Raw genomic sequence first — 14,008 nt, 5'->3', positions numbered from 1 at the left:
TGGTTGCTGGTTAGGCATGTGCCACCTCCAGCTCCAAGCTCGGAGTTCCGATGCCCAAACCCCCTCCCCCCCCACAAACTACCATTCCGGCTCCCACCTCGGCTGCAACTTCAGCTGGAAACCTCAGATCACAACCTAGCCTTATAACCAAACGAGTGCAGCTCCGTTTATCGGCCGGCCTAACCTTGTTAGGATTGTAAAATGTAAACCGAAGGCGTTGCCGCGGACTTAGACCTCAACTCGGACTTACACTCGGAAAAATATTGTAGATCACAAAAAAAAATCTTAAATATTCCGGTATAAATAACTGAATAGCATAAACTGTCAGCTGTCACCAACTTAAACACATTTAATTTAGTCTTTTGTGGTTAACCACAAGGTTTATATTAAAAATTAGTTTTATACATTTAAGAGATATAATGAAGTTTTAATTTATGTATTGATTTATTTATTTATTAACTTGACTGAAGTCAAAAGATTAATACGCGTGTTTAAAAAAAGTTATTTTATAGTTTAGAAAACATTATAAGATTTATGAAATTGTTTTCAGTCTTCATTTTTTTGGTTAAAAATTTAGTTTTTGATGCAAGCTAACAACAGTTGACTTCAAAATTTGTAAGCCAGTATTGTAGCCAAAAAGCAAAGCTACAAATTGAAGTCGTTATTGAGTTACAGTATAAGGAACCAAATATATATCCTTTAAATTTATTAAACGTAATTTCTCGAAGTGTAACCTAGCTCTAGCTCTGCGAATGATCTGTGGGGCCTCCAACTGCATTTCGCTTGGCTGGCACACGCTCAAGTTGCCTCCATCCGCGTCCTCGTCTTCGTCCTCAACCATGGTCATCGTTAATCGAAAACGGGCTGCGCCTTCGCCCTGCGGTTACGAGTGTCGCCAGGCCAAAACGAACCGCAGATTGGAGTGGAGGATGCAGAAGGAAATGGGGGGATATCCGGAAATTCACGAAGGGGCCTCTTAGCCTGGCCAACAACTGTGCGCGTGCGCAGAGCCGCCAACCTGGCAATGTGTTCATTTCGAGCCCATATTTCGTTCGGTCGGGCAGAAATTATGCCCGGTAGTCATGCAGTTCCAGCAACTCATGCAGCTATACACTGAAAACTATTTTAACATATTTTATCACTGACTTATCAATGAAAATTATTTACCTTTTCAACATATATTTTTTGTTGAATCAAAATGAACACCTTGCTATCAATATTGCATATACAAAAATTCTTTATTTTATATAATAAAAAACATTGCACAAATTGAATATTCATATAAAACATTCATCTACATTTTTCTCAAGAGATTCATATTTGCACCTTACCTCGTAATATCATACGTTTCTTTTTGTGCAGCCAGATCTCTTTTTAATACAACAATCATTATACATTTTTTGTTATTTACTACTTGCCATTTTTTTAATGTACAAGCATTTTTGATCTGTAAATAGTAATTTTAATCTTGAAACTGTATTTTTTCCTCTGTTTTTATATACTGAGGGGATAGCGAAATTAAAGCGAGCATTTGACTGACGGACTGACGCAGTCTCTCTGGCCAAAGTGAGTGACTAGTTGACTGCCAGACACACGGCTTGATTGCGCGCCTTGTCCACATCCACAGCCACGTCCAGATTCACATTCCCGTCCACGTCCACGTCCACAGCCGTATTCGACTCAAATGTCCGAGGAAATGGGAAACAAGAATGGGTTTGGACCAGGCTATAAGAATCGAAATGGGCACTGAGTACCGGGCTTAGAAATGAAGGCAAATCAGGGACACCAAACGACCGACACCCAACCGAGACGCAGCGGTCGCACATTCGTCATGCAGGCTGTAAAGCCACACCTGCAGTCAAAATAGTAGTACTTATGACTGCAACGATAAATTATAAACTTATTACACAAACTTCAAATCTAAATTGGTTTTTAGGGGAATGGAATTAATATCTGTAACTAGTCGGTTTAAACTATTTATTTTCTTAGCCCGATTTTTTTTAAAATTGGTAAACTCCTCATCAGCTTGTTGGTAAATTAATTATTTTGAAACCAATGAAATTTTATTAGTAATCTAACACATTAAATGGTTTTTTGTCATATTTCCAATATACATATATATGTTTTTTGTTTTGTGTATTCTCATAATTCTGGATACATAATAAAAAAATAAAATTATATATTTGTATTTAACATTTACCTATATCTAGTAATCTTACCCCATCTGTGCTTGCATCTGCGTCCGTTTAAACATGCACAATTCGCATTCGATTTTGATGCGTATTGATGGCTGCCCGGCCAGCATGAGTGACGCTAAGCAGCTCCGAGATTAATGATTCCACATTAGTCAGTGTCACTTATTGGAACGCTGAGCTCTCTCTCTCTCTCTGACACTTTCAAAAGGGGCAGATGAAGGAAAAACGTGGAAATCTGCATTAGAAACAGCTTAAGCGGATTCATTAGACCAACCGCCGAAGTCAAAATAAAAGTCAATTACAGATCAACAAAATGAGTTTGTACAATTGAAGGCAAAAGATCACTGGGGCCGGAGAAAAGCACAAAAACAGAGAGCGAGATAAAAATTAATTTGGACATTGTGTTTACAATATCATCGATCAATAACTGTCAACACAGCGGTTCGATTTATTGAGGCTGCGGTGCCCTTAATTTGGGTATATCGGTTTGGATAAAAAGAGATCATTTAAAGGGAACAACATTAAAATAATTAAAAATAATAATTAATTTAATTTTAAATATTTAGTACAAAATATGAGTTGAACAAATCAAATCTAGTTATATCTATAATTTGTTTACAATTAATTCAAAACATAAGAAAATAACATAAGAAATAAGTGTATCTAAGTAAAGATTTTGAGAATCGCATAGAAAGGCGTGCTTTTATGCTCTTTTAAAATCGCATAGACAAAGTCTACAAATTTGTGCGTTGTCTAAGTAAGTTTGAGAATCGCCAGGAAGAGCAAATCGATTTCGACTCGCACCCTCTGCCAACTTCGCTGCACCCATAATGTAATACAAATTACATTTCTTGTATTTATTTCTTTACCGATTCTTGGTGATTTTCGATTTAAGATTGCGGGTCACAGCGGCTATGAGAGTGGAGATGGGAGAGACTGGAGACCACCTGGCGTCTGCAGACCCCGCTAATTGCATTGTGGGTACGTAGGGCACAAAGGAAAGTTGCCAGGTGATGATATCAGCATGATCAAGCACTTAAGTAAGTACAAATGATGGCCTCCTTTTGAACGGCCCGTCCCGAGCCTTCCGCCCCCCAATCCACAATCCTCAGTTGGATAGTACGGAAAAGTTTACAATTTGTTGATTCAACGCGGCATGAAATCGGCTTCGAACTTTGTACAACTTTAATTAACCGATTTCAGCTGGTCCGCGGTGGAGAACGGGGCTAAAGTCATAGAAATAAGTTAAATTACACTTAAGCCGATTAAAGTTCAGCTCGGTTTCGGCAAAACGATTCGATTTGTCTCGTTTGGAAGGGCTAAGACCGCTGATGACCGCTCGATCGGATGGCGATGGCGATGGCGGCAGATGGTTCCACTCACAAAGTTCATTAAAAGTGGCCAAGTTAATGCGCTGGGCAAACAGACATAAAACTGGAAACCCCGATACCAAACTGGAACCTGAACTCGTTCCTTGCATACTTGAGCGATGATTTTTCCCAAAACCTAATTTTCAATTTACCAAAACAATTAACAACAAATTTTATTGGCTTTTAAGCCAAGTCAAACACTCGAAACAGTGAGCGCATCGTAAAACCTAGCGTATGTATCTCACAGAGTGCCGCTATTGATCCAGTGTTTGTTCAACCCATAGATTTGTTTGCCTTTCTGTTCTATTGAAGTTGGTGTGTATCTTTTAATTAACAGATCCGAAATGGGATCTATAAAACTGATGTAACCGAATCCGCTCTACCTATTTGATTTGTTTGATTGCCAAATGGCATGGAGACGTTGTTTCGCTCTGCATTCCCAACGACTTCATCGGTAAATCTTTTTGGATGGCCAAAGTAGGTGCCAGCTAGCATGTTGTTTTGCATGTTAAGACCAGCTCCTTTCCTTTCATCCAGGCACCTCCACGTGAGCCTGTTCAAGTGGAGGCCTAGCCACTACCACTACCAATACCACTGCCACTGCCACAATGTGCCATAAATTTATGACACTACTAAAAATAGTAGTGGTAAATGGTAGTCATGGAGTGCGGAGTCTGGAGTATCTGCAGTGTGGGCATCTTCGTGCTGTTATGGCGGCTGTTACATTATGTTGCCTTTGTTTCCATTGCGCATTACAAGGGCGAACGGGGAGAATCATATGCAAGTGAAAATGCCATTTAAAAGCAGATAAATAAACTTAATGCGAACCAACGCCGCGGGAAGGGACGAAAAGTGTCATTTCTGTTGGATATTTATGTTGGCCATGGCGGCTTTCCAGACTCCGGCGAAGTGGTTCCTGTGGCGCAGATGGAAGGAGCCCCGCCAGAAGCGTTCCTCCGACGGCTAACCCTCACCCACATCACAACTAACTTGGCCAAGTCTATCATTAGGCCCAGCTGAGAACCGTTAAGCCAGTTCTATATACCTTCTACCTGTGGCCCCTCCAAATTGGCCCTTGCGTGCCACAAAATTGCGTCTGGCCAGCAGATTTCTCCCTTAAATGTTACGTTTGCGATGCACAAAGGAAGCTATAAATAACAATTAATTGTGTTATTAAACTAATTCAAAAATGCAGCTCCACAGGACGAAAGGCCGTCAGTCATGCGATCTTCTGGGCTGCCACATAAATTTTTGGTAGCCCCGCTTTTTAGCGAACTCGGTCGGCTAATTTACATTTCGATGGTGGCCGGGGCAAAAGTAAAAGTACTCAAGTCGTCCAACGTCGTTTCTAAAAAATTGTGCCCCACGGCCAGAAGAACAGGCCTCAACTTTGGAGCCCTGCCATCCTCGGACCAATCAATTATGGAATCAGTCAATGATCAGCAAGGAGCTGCCGACTGCCGCCTGCACGCAATGGCCCAAAGGAGTCGATGGTCTTCTGATAGTCGGTGGACTCGATCGACCAGCGAGTGTTGGCGCGAAAGTCGCAAAAACACGCACATAATGACAACAATTAAGGCCCAAGCTGTTGTGCCATTTATTTTGGTGCCAAAACGACAGGCGGTTGGAAAGTCATATAAGAAAAAAAGGAAACAATAACAGTTTTGCATACTGCCGTCTAAAGCTGGACAAAACAAATATTACTAACTCTCCAATAACTCTGATCAACTTAAAGGTAAAAAACAAGAACGAAAGTTTTTATACCCTTGCAGCTATTTCAAAAATGAAATATTCTTGAAAACATTAAATTTTGCGTATATGTTTAACAACATTGAATCAGACAGACGGTCATGGCTAGATCGATGATGATTAAGAACATATATACTTTATATAGTCGGAAATGTCTCCTTCTCTGCGTTGCAAACGTCTGACTGAAATTATAATAGCTTTGGCAAGAGTATTAATATTTTCCACTGTTTGGCTGGTTAGGCTCAAGCCATCGAATCGGTATGATATAGTTAGTCCGATTTTTTTTAATTTTATCCTACTATTCCCATGTCAGCATAGAATAAAAATTACCAAATCGTAAAAAGCTGTAAAAAATAAATCATTCTTTCCGTACGATTATAAACAATAGACAAAATTATCGCGATTCAAAAAACGTAAGGCAGGTATTTTTTATGTTTAATAAAACAAAAAACAAGTTCATAGTAATCTCTGACCCTTCATTCAAACCCAAATTTTGATGTTGCTATGCTGAGTCCCACATACATTCAGTTTGTTTTATAATCTTGTACGGAACACATCAATTTTTACTTGAAAAATATCATAAAATTTATAGTTCGTTTCGATAAAATTTTTTTTTTTTCACCAAATAAGTTTAGCGAAAATAGAGGTACGCCATGAGTTCTCTGCAGCTCAAAGATAGTAAGACGGCGGTGAAAACTGAAAACACCAAGAAAACTTTAGAAGAACATCTCATGGAGGCAGATGGACTCACGTTTGACTTTGATAATGCGCCCATCATAAACTTCCTGAAGGAGTTTTGGTATAGCAACAAAGATTATTACACGGATTCGCAAATTGCGGTGGCGGCTGTGAAGAGATGGAACGATATGTCCGTCGGCGATCGATGCCAGTACGCTGGGGTAAGTTGTAATCTCGATATTCAAACGATATTGAATACAAAACAATAATTAAACATCCCACCTTTTAGCAGAGCCCACCCATAGCTATACGGGGTGATACCGATTGCTCTAGCACTAGCACTATCAAGCTGCCCAGCTCTGCGAATAGCGATGACCAAATGGAATCTGAACCAGGAACCTCAAAGGCCACAGACGCCTTCTTTGTCAACAGTGACGACGAATGTCAAAGGAGGGAGCCCAAGTGCGTTAAGCCCAGGAAGCGATGCGCCAAGCCGAGGACAATGTCAAAGGTTAAGAGGAAATGCGCCAAGCCCAAGCCCAAGTGCGCCAGAGCCAAGCCAGCTTGCCCAAGGCCGAGGAAGAAGATGGATTGCTCCAAGCCGATGGCCAGGTGCCCCAAGGCTAAGCCCGCGTGCCCCAAGCCAAGGTGTTCCAAGTAACCGTAGAGAAGAGCAATTCCTTCTGCCGTCAACCTTTAGGTCTTATTTAGATCCAGACAGAACAGACAGCACTGCTTGAATCAAAGAAGTTGAAGAACCTCCGGCAAAAAGCGGTCCCGGAAGGTCCAACTAAGATTATTTAAGGCCCCACAAGCATAAATAAAAGTATATGTCTGTTAAAAGTTTTTATTTTGGACTCGTGGTGGCAGCCCATACTTGGAGACTTGTAGGCAATGATTAATTTTTTTTTAATTTAAACTATAGAAAATAACGAAAAGTTTTTATTTTGAACGCACCCGAAAGAATCTTGGAAACAAAATCATACTTAAACAAGTTTATTATAGAAAGTGAATGGATTTTAATAACGGGATCGACGCGAGAGCATCACTTTCATACTTTTTTCAATGAAGGGCTTTACGTAATGGACATCCGTATAGACGCCGGGATATAAAGGGCTGGCACATCCGATCCCAAAAGACACGATTCCGCAGACCTGCTTGTTGAAAACGAGTGGACCTCCAGAGTCGTAGGTGCAGGCATCTTTCTTTCCCAAAACTGAGGCGCAGAACATGCTGTTTGATATTGAAGCTGCAAAAAAAAATAATTATAATTCTTATTTAAAAAATATACACGGTTTTTAATGTTTTTTTTTTTAAATTAGAATGGCTTTTTTCTAATATTTAACGTTTGTAATAATTGTAATTGAGTATACAATTCTAAGTTACTCAAAACAGATTTAAAACAAATTCGTAACTAATAAAACTATTTAAAAAAAATACAAATAAACAACATAATAAAAACAAGAATGGAAGCAAACTTCCGCAAGCCGAAATTCATAAGCCCTTGCAGCCATTGCAAAAATGAAATATCCTAAAAAATCATTAAAATGTTGATTTATTTGCGTATATGTTTAAAAACTTTGAAAGCTATGATGATGGCAGCTATATGATATCTTTTTCCTATTTGATTAAAATTTAAAGCGTAATTCTGAACTATCAATTAATACAAAAAATTATAATATAGAGAAGACAACTTTTGGAAATGTTTGATGCAGAAAGCTTTATAACGGAGAGACTAGTTTGTATCCTTCACTGCGTTGCAAACTTCTGACTAAAATTATAATAACCTTTTCAAAGGTATATTAAAAGTGTTATCTTTAGGTGCATTTATTTTTGATTAAAATATATAGTTTCTCAAAACACATAATAAATAACGTTTTGAATTATTTATACATATACATATTTGGTAAATAAATAAATAAAACAAAAAAATAAAAGCAAGAAGATTATTACCTTTTAAGTCAGTACAAAGTAAATTATAATTTTTGACAACTGCATTTTTGAGCAGTTGCATTTATATTAAGAGAGGTTGGGGGGTTGAAAGGTCACTCACCTGCCTTCCGATAGACATTGCGGCAATACTTCTTCTCAACTACAGGTACTGTGACGGTTCGCAGCATCTGATCCGGGCCATTTCCATCCGGGTTAACCATCCCCCAACCGGAAACTTCCAGCAACTTGCCCGGAATCAATGGCGTGGAGCACAATGATAGTTTGCCGATGCCCTTTCCCACCATGGGCCTATTCAGCAGCATCACAGCCACGTCCATATGCATGGAATCCATCCTGAACTCGGCGGACTTTATTATAGTCTTCGCCCAGCGGCGAACACCAGTCTCGCTGAGTTTCGAGATGCCACCGACCACAGTCCAACCCTCCTTCATTCCCCGGTTCTCAAAACAGTGTGCCGCCGTCAGTACAAAAATATCCCGAATCAAGGTGCCACCGCAGATAAAACTGCCGTAATATTTCAGGGCCACTAAATATCCACCCAACTTCTCATTGGTAGTCAAATGGCCGCCAATAACACGTGTCTGCCGAGCAGGAGCCATCACTCTTTGGGCCAACTTTTCCACATCGATGGTCTCATTGATGTTCAGAGCATGCAAATCCTCTATAAGCAAATTGCCAAATACCAAACAGCAAACAAGGAGACGATCCATAGGGTTCACAGAAATATTGTCAAATAATCACTTAAACGATCCGCAACTTACCGTAAAAAAGGCGCTTAAGCGAATCCAATGGCTGTGGCAAAGTGTTAAAATTGCTCTTCTAATCTTAAAACATACCATCGAAGTGAACTCTTAAACTACTACATGTTCTTAATTATATTACAAAATAAATTATTTAACAAAATAAGGTTGTTCTTTAGTAAACAATGCCAATGTAATATTATTTGCTTTTTACAAGCTTCTCAAGAAGCTATGCTCAACCCGGAATTAAACTTGTATGGTTCACCAATATTTTAAAAATTACAAGAACAAATTTTTAATGTACTAAAAATAATTGGACCATCTTTAGAAAGAATTTAGTAATGACATCCATACCTATGAGTTTACAAAAAATAATTAATTTGTAAAAGCTACGTTTTGGTTAGGTTATTTTAAAACTGTTGTACTTGCTATATTGTAATTTAAAGACATTTGAGTGATAGGTTTCAAGTTGGGTAATTTTTTTTTTATAGCCGACTTGTATATTTTTGAAGTGTAGAGCTCAAAAATTTCTGTGCAAAATCATTTAGTTTAACACACTGCAAACTGAAACGCTTGCATTTAGTTGTCAAAAATAAGGTCCAGTATGTAAAATACATATTTTTCAAATTTTTCGTATACATTCTCTTAAATATGTGTTTAAAACTGCGTCTCGGCCTAAGAAGAATTAGCAAGCAAGTACACAAGTGGCTAAATCGTCAACAATTTGCTGATTTAAATACGGCCTCAGCAGTGGTCCAATATCATGATCAGCCAGACAAATCAGATGGGGACAGAAAACTTTACCGTTCCTTGAGCCTGTCAAATGGCTTGCGTGCCATGCTTATATCAGATCCTTTTATAGATGATCCTCCGGTCCATCGAGCGTCCAGCGAAAGTGTGAATTCTTCTAGCGAACATTTTAATGGTAAATTAGCGGCTTGTGCAGTCCTCGTTGGCGTTGGATCATTTAGTGAGCCGCGACAATATCAGGGATTAGCCCATTTTGTGGAACATATGATATTTATGGGATCTAAGAAATTTCCTGTTGAGAATGAATTTGACGCGTTTGTGACGAAAAGCGGGGGTTTTAGCAATGCGCATACTGAGAACGAGGAGACATGTTTCTACTTTGAGGTGGATGAATCCCACCTTGACAAGAGTATGGATCTTTTTATGAACTTGATAAAGGCTCCACTAATGCTTCCCGATGCTATGAATCGTGAACGTTCTGCCGTCCAGTCTGAATTTGAACAGTCATTTATGAGAGACGAAGTCCGTAGGGATCAGATTTTGGCAAGTTTAGCAAGTGATGGATATCCACATGGCACATTTAGCTGGGGTAATTTCAAAACCCTCCAAGAGGGCGTTGATGACAACCATCTGCACAAGGAACTCCACAGGTTTTGTCAAAATCATTACGGATCGAATCGAATGATAGTAGCTATTCAAGCGCAACTTTCATTAGATGAACTAGAGGACATGCTAATACGCCATTGTTCAGATATACCCAAAAGCCAGGTGAATGCTGAAGACCTATCGCATTTTAATTACCAAACTGCATTCCGAGAAGAGTTTTTTAAGCAAGTATTCTTAGTACAGCCGGTGGAAGATGTTTGCAAAGTTGAGTTAACTTGGGTTTTGCCACCAATGAAGAATTTTTATCGCAGTAAGCCAGACTCCTTTATTTCCCAACTTATTGGGTATGAGGGCGTAGGCAGCTTATGTTCGTACTTACGTAGGCGCCTCTGGTGCATAAGCCTAAGTTCAGGAGTTAGCGGAAGTAGCTTTGACTCAAACTCTATATACTCATTGTTTAATGTATGCATATACCTCACAGACGATGGTTTTAATCACCTAGACGATGTATTGAGTGCCACATTTTCATGGATTAAGCTTCTCATCAATAGTGAAGAGATTGAGGCTTCCTACAAAGAATTTCAACAAATTGCCAACAACAATTTCCGATTTCAAATTGAACAACCTTCTATTGATAATGTTCAAGGCATTGTTGAAAACTTGAATTACCTGCCATTTAAAGATGTCCTTTCGGGACCAGAATTATATTTTGAATATAATGAAACAGATTTTCAGCATTTGAGAGAGCATATAAGTGAATTTAATTTTAATATAATGATTTCATCTTATATACCATACGAAAGTAATGAATACGATCAAAAAGAGCCTTGGTTTGGAACTCAGTATAAAACTATTTCAATGCCTCCAAAATGGCAAAGCATGTGGGAAAATCCACCAATATTGAATGAATTGCATTTTCCGGAACCTAATCCATTTGTTACCACTGATTTTAGGCTATATTGGGAAGAAGCAGGAAAGCCACATATATCGAGGAGTCCTAAGCCTCTTATTAAAAATGATTTATGCGAACTATGGTTTCGGCAGGATAACATTTTTCATCTTCCCGACGGGTACATAAACCTGTACTTCATTACACCTCTTGTCCGGGAGAGTGTTAAAAATTATATGACTGGTGTTATATACACCTACTTAGTTGAGTTCATAATGGCCGAGCAATTATACCCAGCCCTAGAAGCAGGACTGACATATGGCCTGTATATTGGTGACAAAGGTTTGGTTATGCGGATCAGTGGCTATAATGAAAAGCTTCCCCTTTTGGTGGAAATAATACTAAACGTAATGCAAACTATTGAACTGGATGTGGCTCAGGATCATTTAAGAGCATTTAAGGATCTTAAAAAGAGGCAAATATATAACGGTCTAATTCACGGGAAAACTCTAAACCTTGATTTGCGCCTAAGTGTATTGGAAAACCAACGGTTTACCATGCTTTCCAAATACGAGGTCGTTGACACAATAACACTAGATGATGTTAAGGATTTTAAAGATAATTTTCATAAGAAAATGTATGTAAAAGCCTTAATACAAGGGAATTTCACTGAAGAACAAGCTAAAGACTTAATTGAAAAGGTTCTTCTAACATATAACAGCGAAAAAGTAGATAATTTATCGGCATTAGATAATAACTTACTTCAGTTGCCTCTAGGCTCCCATTATTTAAGGGCCAAAACTCTGAACGAGGACGACTCAAATACAATTATAACAAACTACTATCAAATAGGACCAAGTGATCTGAAACTGGAGTGTACGATGGACCTCATTGAGTTAATTGTAGAGGAACCATTTTTTCATCAATTACGGACTCAAGAGCAATTGGGCTACAGTCTGGGAATACATCAGCGAGTTGGCTATGGTGTGTTGGCTTTTCTAATCACCATAAACACTCAGGAGACAAAACATAAGGCTGATTATGTAGAGCAACGTATTGAGGCTTTTAGGTCTCGAATGTCTGAACTTGTCTCACAGATGAGTGATGCAGAGTTCCAGACTTTTCGAGAAACTCTTATCAGTGGGAAAAGGTTGGGTGACAACAGCTTAGACGAGGAAGTTATGCGAAATTGGAGTGAAATCGTTACCAAGGAATACTTCTTCAATCGCATGGAAATGGAAATTCAAACGCTGAACAATTTAACGAAGGAGGATGTTTTAAGTTTCCTGAATGACTATGATAAGAGCAATTTAAGAAAACTTTCTGTCCAAGTTGTGGGAAACCATACTTTATTACCAGATTCAACAACCCAAGATACTTCTCAAGATGCCACTCGTTCCGGATCTGTGGCACACATATTGGATGAAGTACAGCGAGATATCTCGAATCAAGAAATTATAGCTAGGCCAATGACCGATAAGATCAAGATTGAGTTTTTGGGAGAGAGCAATGATCCTTCAAACATTAAGGACATTACTGCCTTTAAAAAATCTCTCTATGTCTATCCGTTGTTCAACACAAATCCAAACCTTTCAAACAAATTTTAAGAGTTTTACAATTCATAAGCAATAAACTTAATTGCTTTCATTAACAATTTTTAAAAGGCTTTAACGATTTGCTCAAGATATTCAGCTTTATGTTTTGTCTTTTGAGTGTTTAATAGCAATAAGATATAACATGATCCTAATGTGTATAATTAGAATAAGACTAGATCAACTATAATTTTTATTATTTCGTATAAATAAAGATACTAAGCATAGGTAAACTGGTATTTATATTAAACGATTGACTTATTTCGACAGAAATCCTTGCATTAGTCATAATTGTCTTTCGAAAGCGTAAACCAAGGTGTGGTATTAAGTAAATCCTGGTTCCAGGCATCCATTCTGATAATTATAAAAGGCAATGCATTCCAAACTAGACCTTGCCAAAAATGGTTTATCGACTAAATGATGACTTCGATTTGTTAATTATGTTTTTATTCAATGCTTTGAGAGCAAAACCTTGGTGCTGTTCTCGATAAATGCTTTCACGTTAAAGACATCGGTGTAGACGCCAGGATAACGTTTGCTAGCACAACCAATGCCGAAGGACACAATGCCGCAAACCTGTTTTTTATATACCAAAGGACCACCAGAATCGAAGGTGCATGCGTCTTTTTTTCCCAGGACAGCAGCGCATATCATATTGTCTGTTATTTTGGCTGCGAAAAAATGATAAAATAATGGTGTATCTTTAAGAAGATCAGGTTTATATATTTTCAAACAGCAGTTTGATAATTATAAATATTAAATATAACTAAATAATATAATTAACATATTGACTTACCCAATGGCTGATAGGCAGCACGACAGTTCTTCTTGTTAATAACTGGCACCGTTACAGTGCGCAGCAATTTCTGTGGTCCTGAGTTTGTGGCAACGGTCATTCCCCAACCGGAAACTACCAGATCATTGCCCGGTTTTAGGATCGTAGAACATAACTCTAGTTTTCCGATATTTCTGCCCTTCATAGGTCTTTTCAGCAGCATCACGGCCACATCCATATCCATGTTATCCTCTTCAAACTTATCGGAGATAATAAAATTCTTGACTTGGCGGCGAATACCTCTTTGGCCAAGTCTCGAAATTCCGCCCACGACAATCCAACCGCTAGTCCTCATTCTGCCCAGAAAACAATGGGCTGCCGTGAGTACTATGAGCTCGCGGAGCAGAGTTCCGCCACAGACAAAATCTCGCTCGTATAGCAATGCCACCAGGTAGCCACCCAACTTTGAGTTTGTGGTCACTTGGCCGCCAATAACTCGTGTCTCTTGAGCCGAGGGCAGCACTATTTTGGCCAACTTTTCCACATCAATGGTTTCGTTTATGTCCAGGCCAAGTACATGGACTGAATATAGAGCGGTAGACAGAATGCAGTAAACTAGAAGGCTATTCATCGGATACAGGGAGAGGAATGGATCGCAAACTTAATACAATATATAGGCGTAGAGAAAGTCTCTAATCCGAAACTAAATGC

General features: G+C 38.8%; 4 protein-coding genes across 5 annotated transcripts; 2 read left to right on the top strand and 2 right to left on the bottom strand.

Moving 5' to 3' along the window:
• Nucleotides 1–5,836: 5,836 nt before the first annotated feature.
• On the top strand, nucleotides 5,837–6,802 carry LOC128258267 (histone-like protein 18C). 2 transcript variants are annotated; one of them, XM_052989803.1, is made up of 2 exons: nucleotides 5,837–6,213; nucleotides 6,285–6,802. In XM_052989803.1, the coding sequence occupies exons 1-2, from the start codon at nucleotides 5,968–5,970 to the stop codon at nucleotides 6,651–6,653; spliced, it is 615 nt and encodes a 204-aa protein (XP_052845763.1). In that variant the 5' UTR covers nucleotides 5,837–5,967; the 3' UTR covers nucleotides 6,654–6,802. The 2 variants fall into 2 exon arrangements, with proteins under 2 accessions (XP_052845763.1, XP_052845762.1); XM_052989802.1 differs by having other exon boundaries at nucleotides 6,282–6,802.
• Nucleotides 6,803–6,866: 64 nt separating this feature from the next.
• Nucleotides 6,867–8,673, bottom strand: LOC128258266 (seminase). The gene is made up of 2 exons (XM_052989801.1): nucleotides 8,046–8,673; nucleotides 6,867–7,241 (listed from the first exon to the last, which is right to left on the bottom strand). The coding sequence occupies exons 1-2, from the start codon at nucleotides 8,653–8,655 to the stop codon at nucleotides 7,012–7,014; spliced, it is 840 nt and encodes a 279-aa protein (XP_052845761.1). The 5' UTR covers nucleotides 8,656–8,673; the 3' UTR covers nucleotides 6,867–7,011.
• A 578-nt stretch (nucleotides 8,674–9,251) lies between these two features.
• LOC128258305 (nardilysin) lies at nucleotides 9,252–12,938 on the top strand. The gene is made up of 2 exons (XM_052989862.1): nucleotides 9,252–9,377; nucleotides 9,437–12,938. Coding segments are annotated over exons 1-2 (3,102 nt in total). The 5' UTR covers nucleotides 9,252–9,376; the 3' UTR covers nucleotides 12,538–12,938.
• Nucleotide 12,939: 1 nt separating this feature from the next.
• On the bottom strand, nucleotides 12,940–13,997 carry LOC128258306 (seminase-like). The gene is made up of 2 exons (XM_052989863.1): nucleotides 13,319–13,997; nucleotides 12,940–13,193 (listed from the first exon to the last, which is right to left on the bottom strand). The coding sequence occupies exons 1-2, from the start codon at nucleotides 13,926–13,928 to the stop codon at nucleotides 12,973–12,975; spliced, it is 831 nt and encodes a 276-aa protein (XP_052845823.1). The 5' UTR covers nucleotides 13,929–13,997; the 3' UTR covers nucleotides 12,940–12,972.
• Nucleotides 13,998–14,008: the final 11 nt, after the last annotated feature.

Source organism: Drosophila gunungcola, assembly GCF_025200985.1.
Source record: "Drosophila gunungcola strain Sukarami chromosome 3L unlocalized genomic scaffold, Dgunungcola_SK_2 000003F, whole genome shotgun sequence".
NCBI lineage: Eukaryota > Metazoa > Arthropoda > Insecta > Diptera > Drosophilidae > Drosophila > Drosophila gunungcola.
Note: the sequence above shows the minus strand (reverse complement) of the source record. Positions and strands in the feature narration are given on the sequence as shown.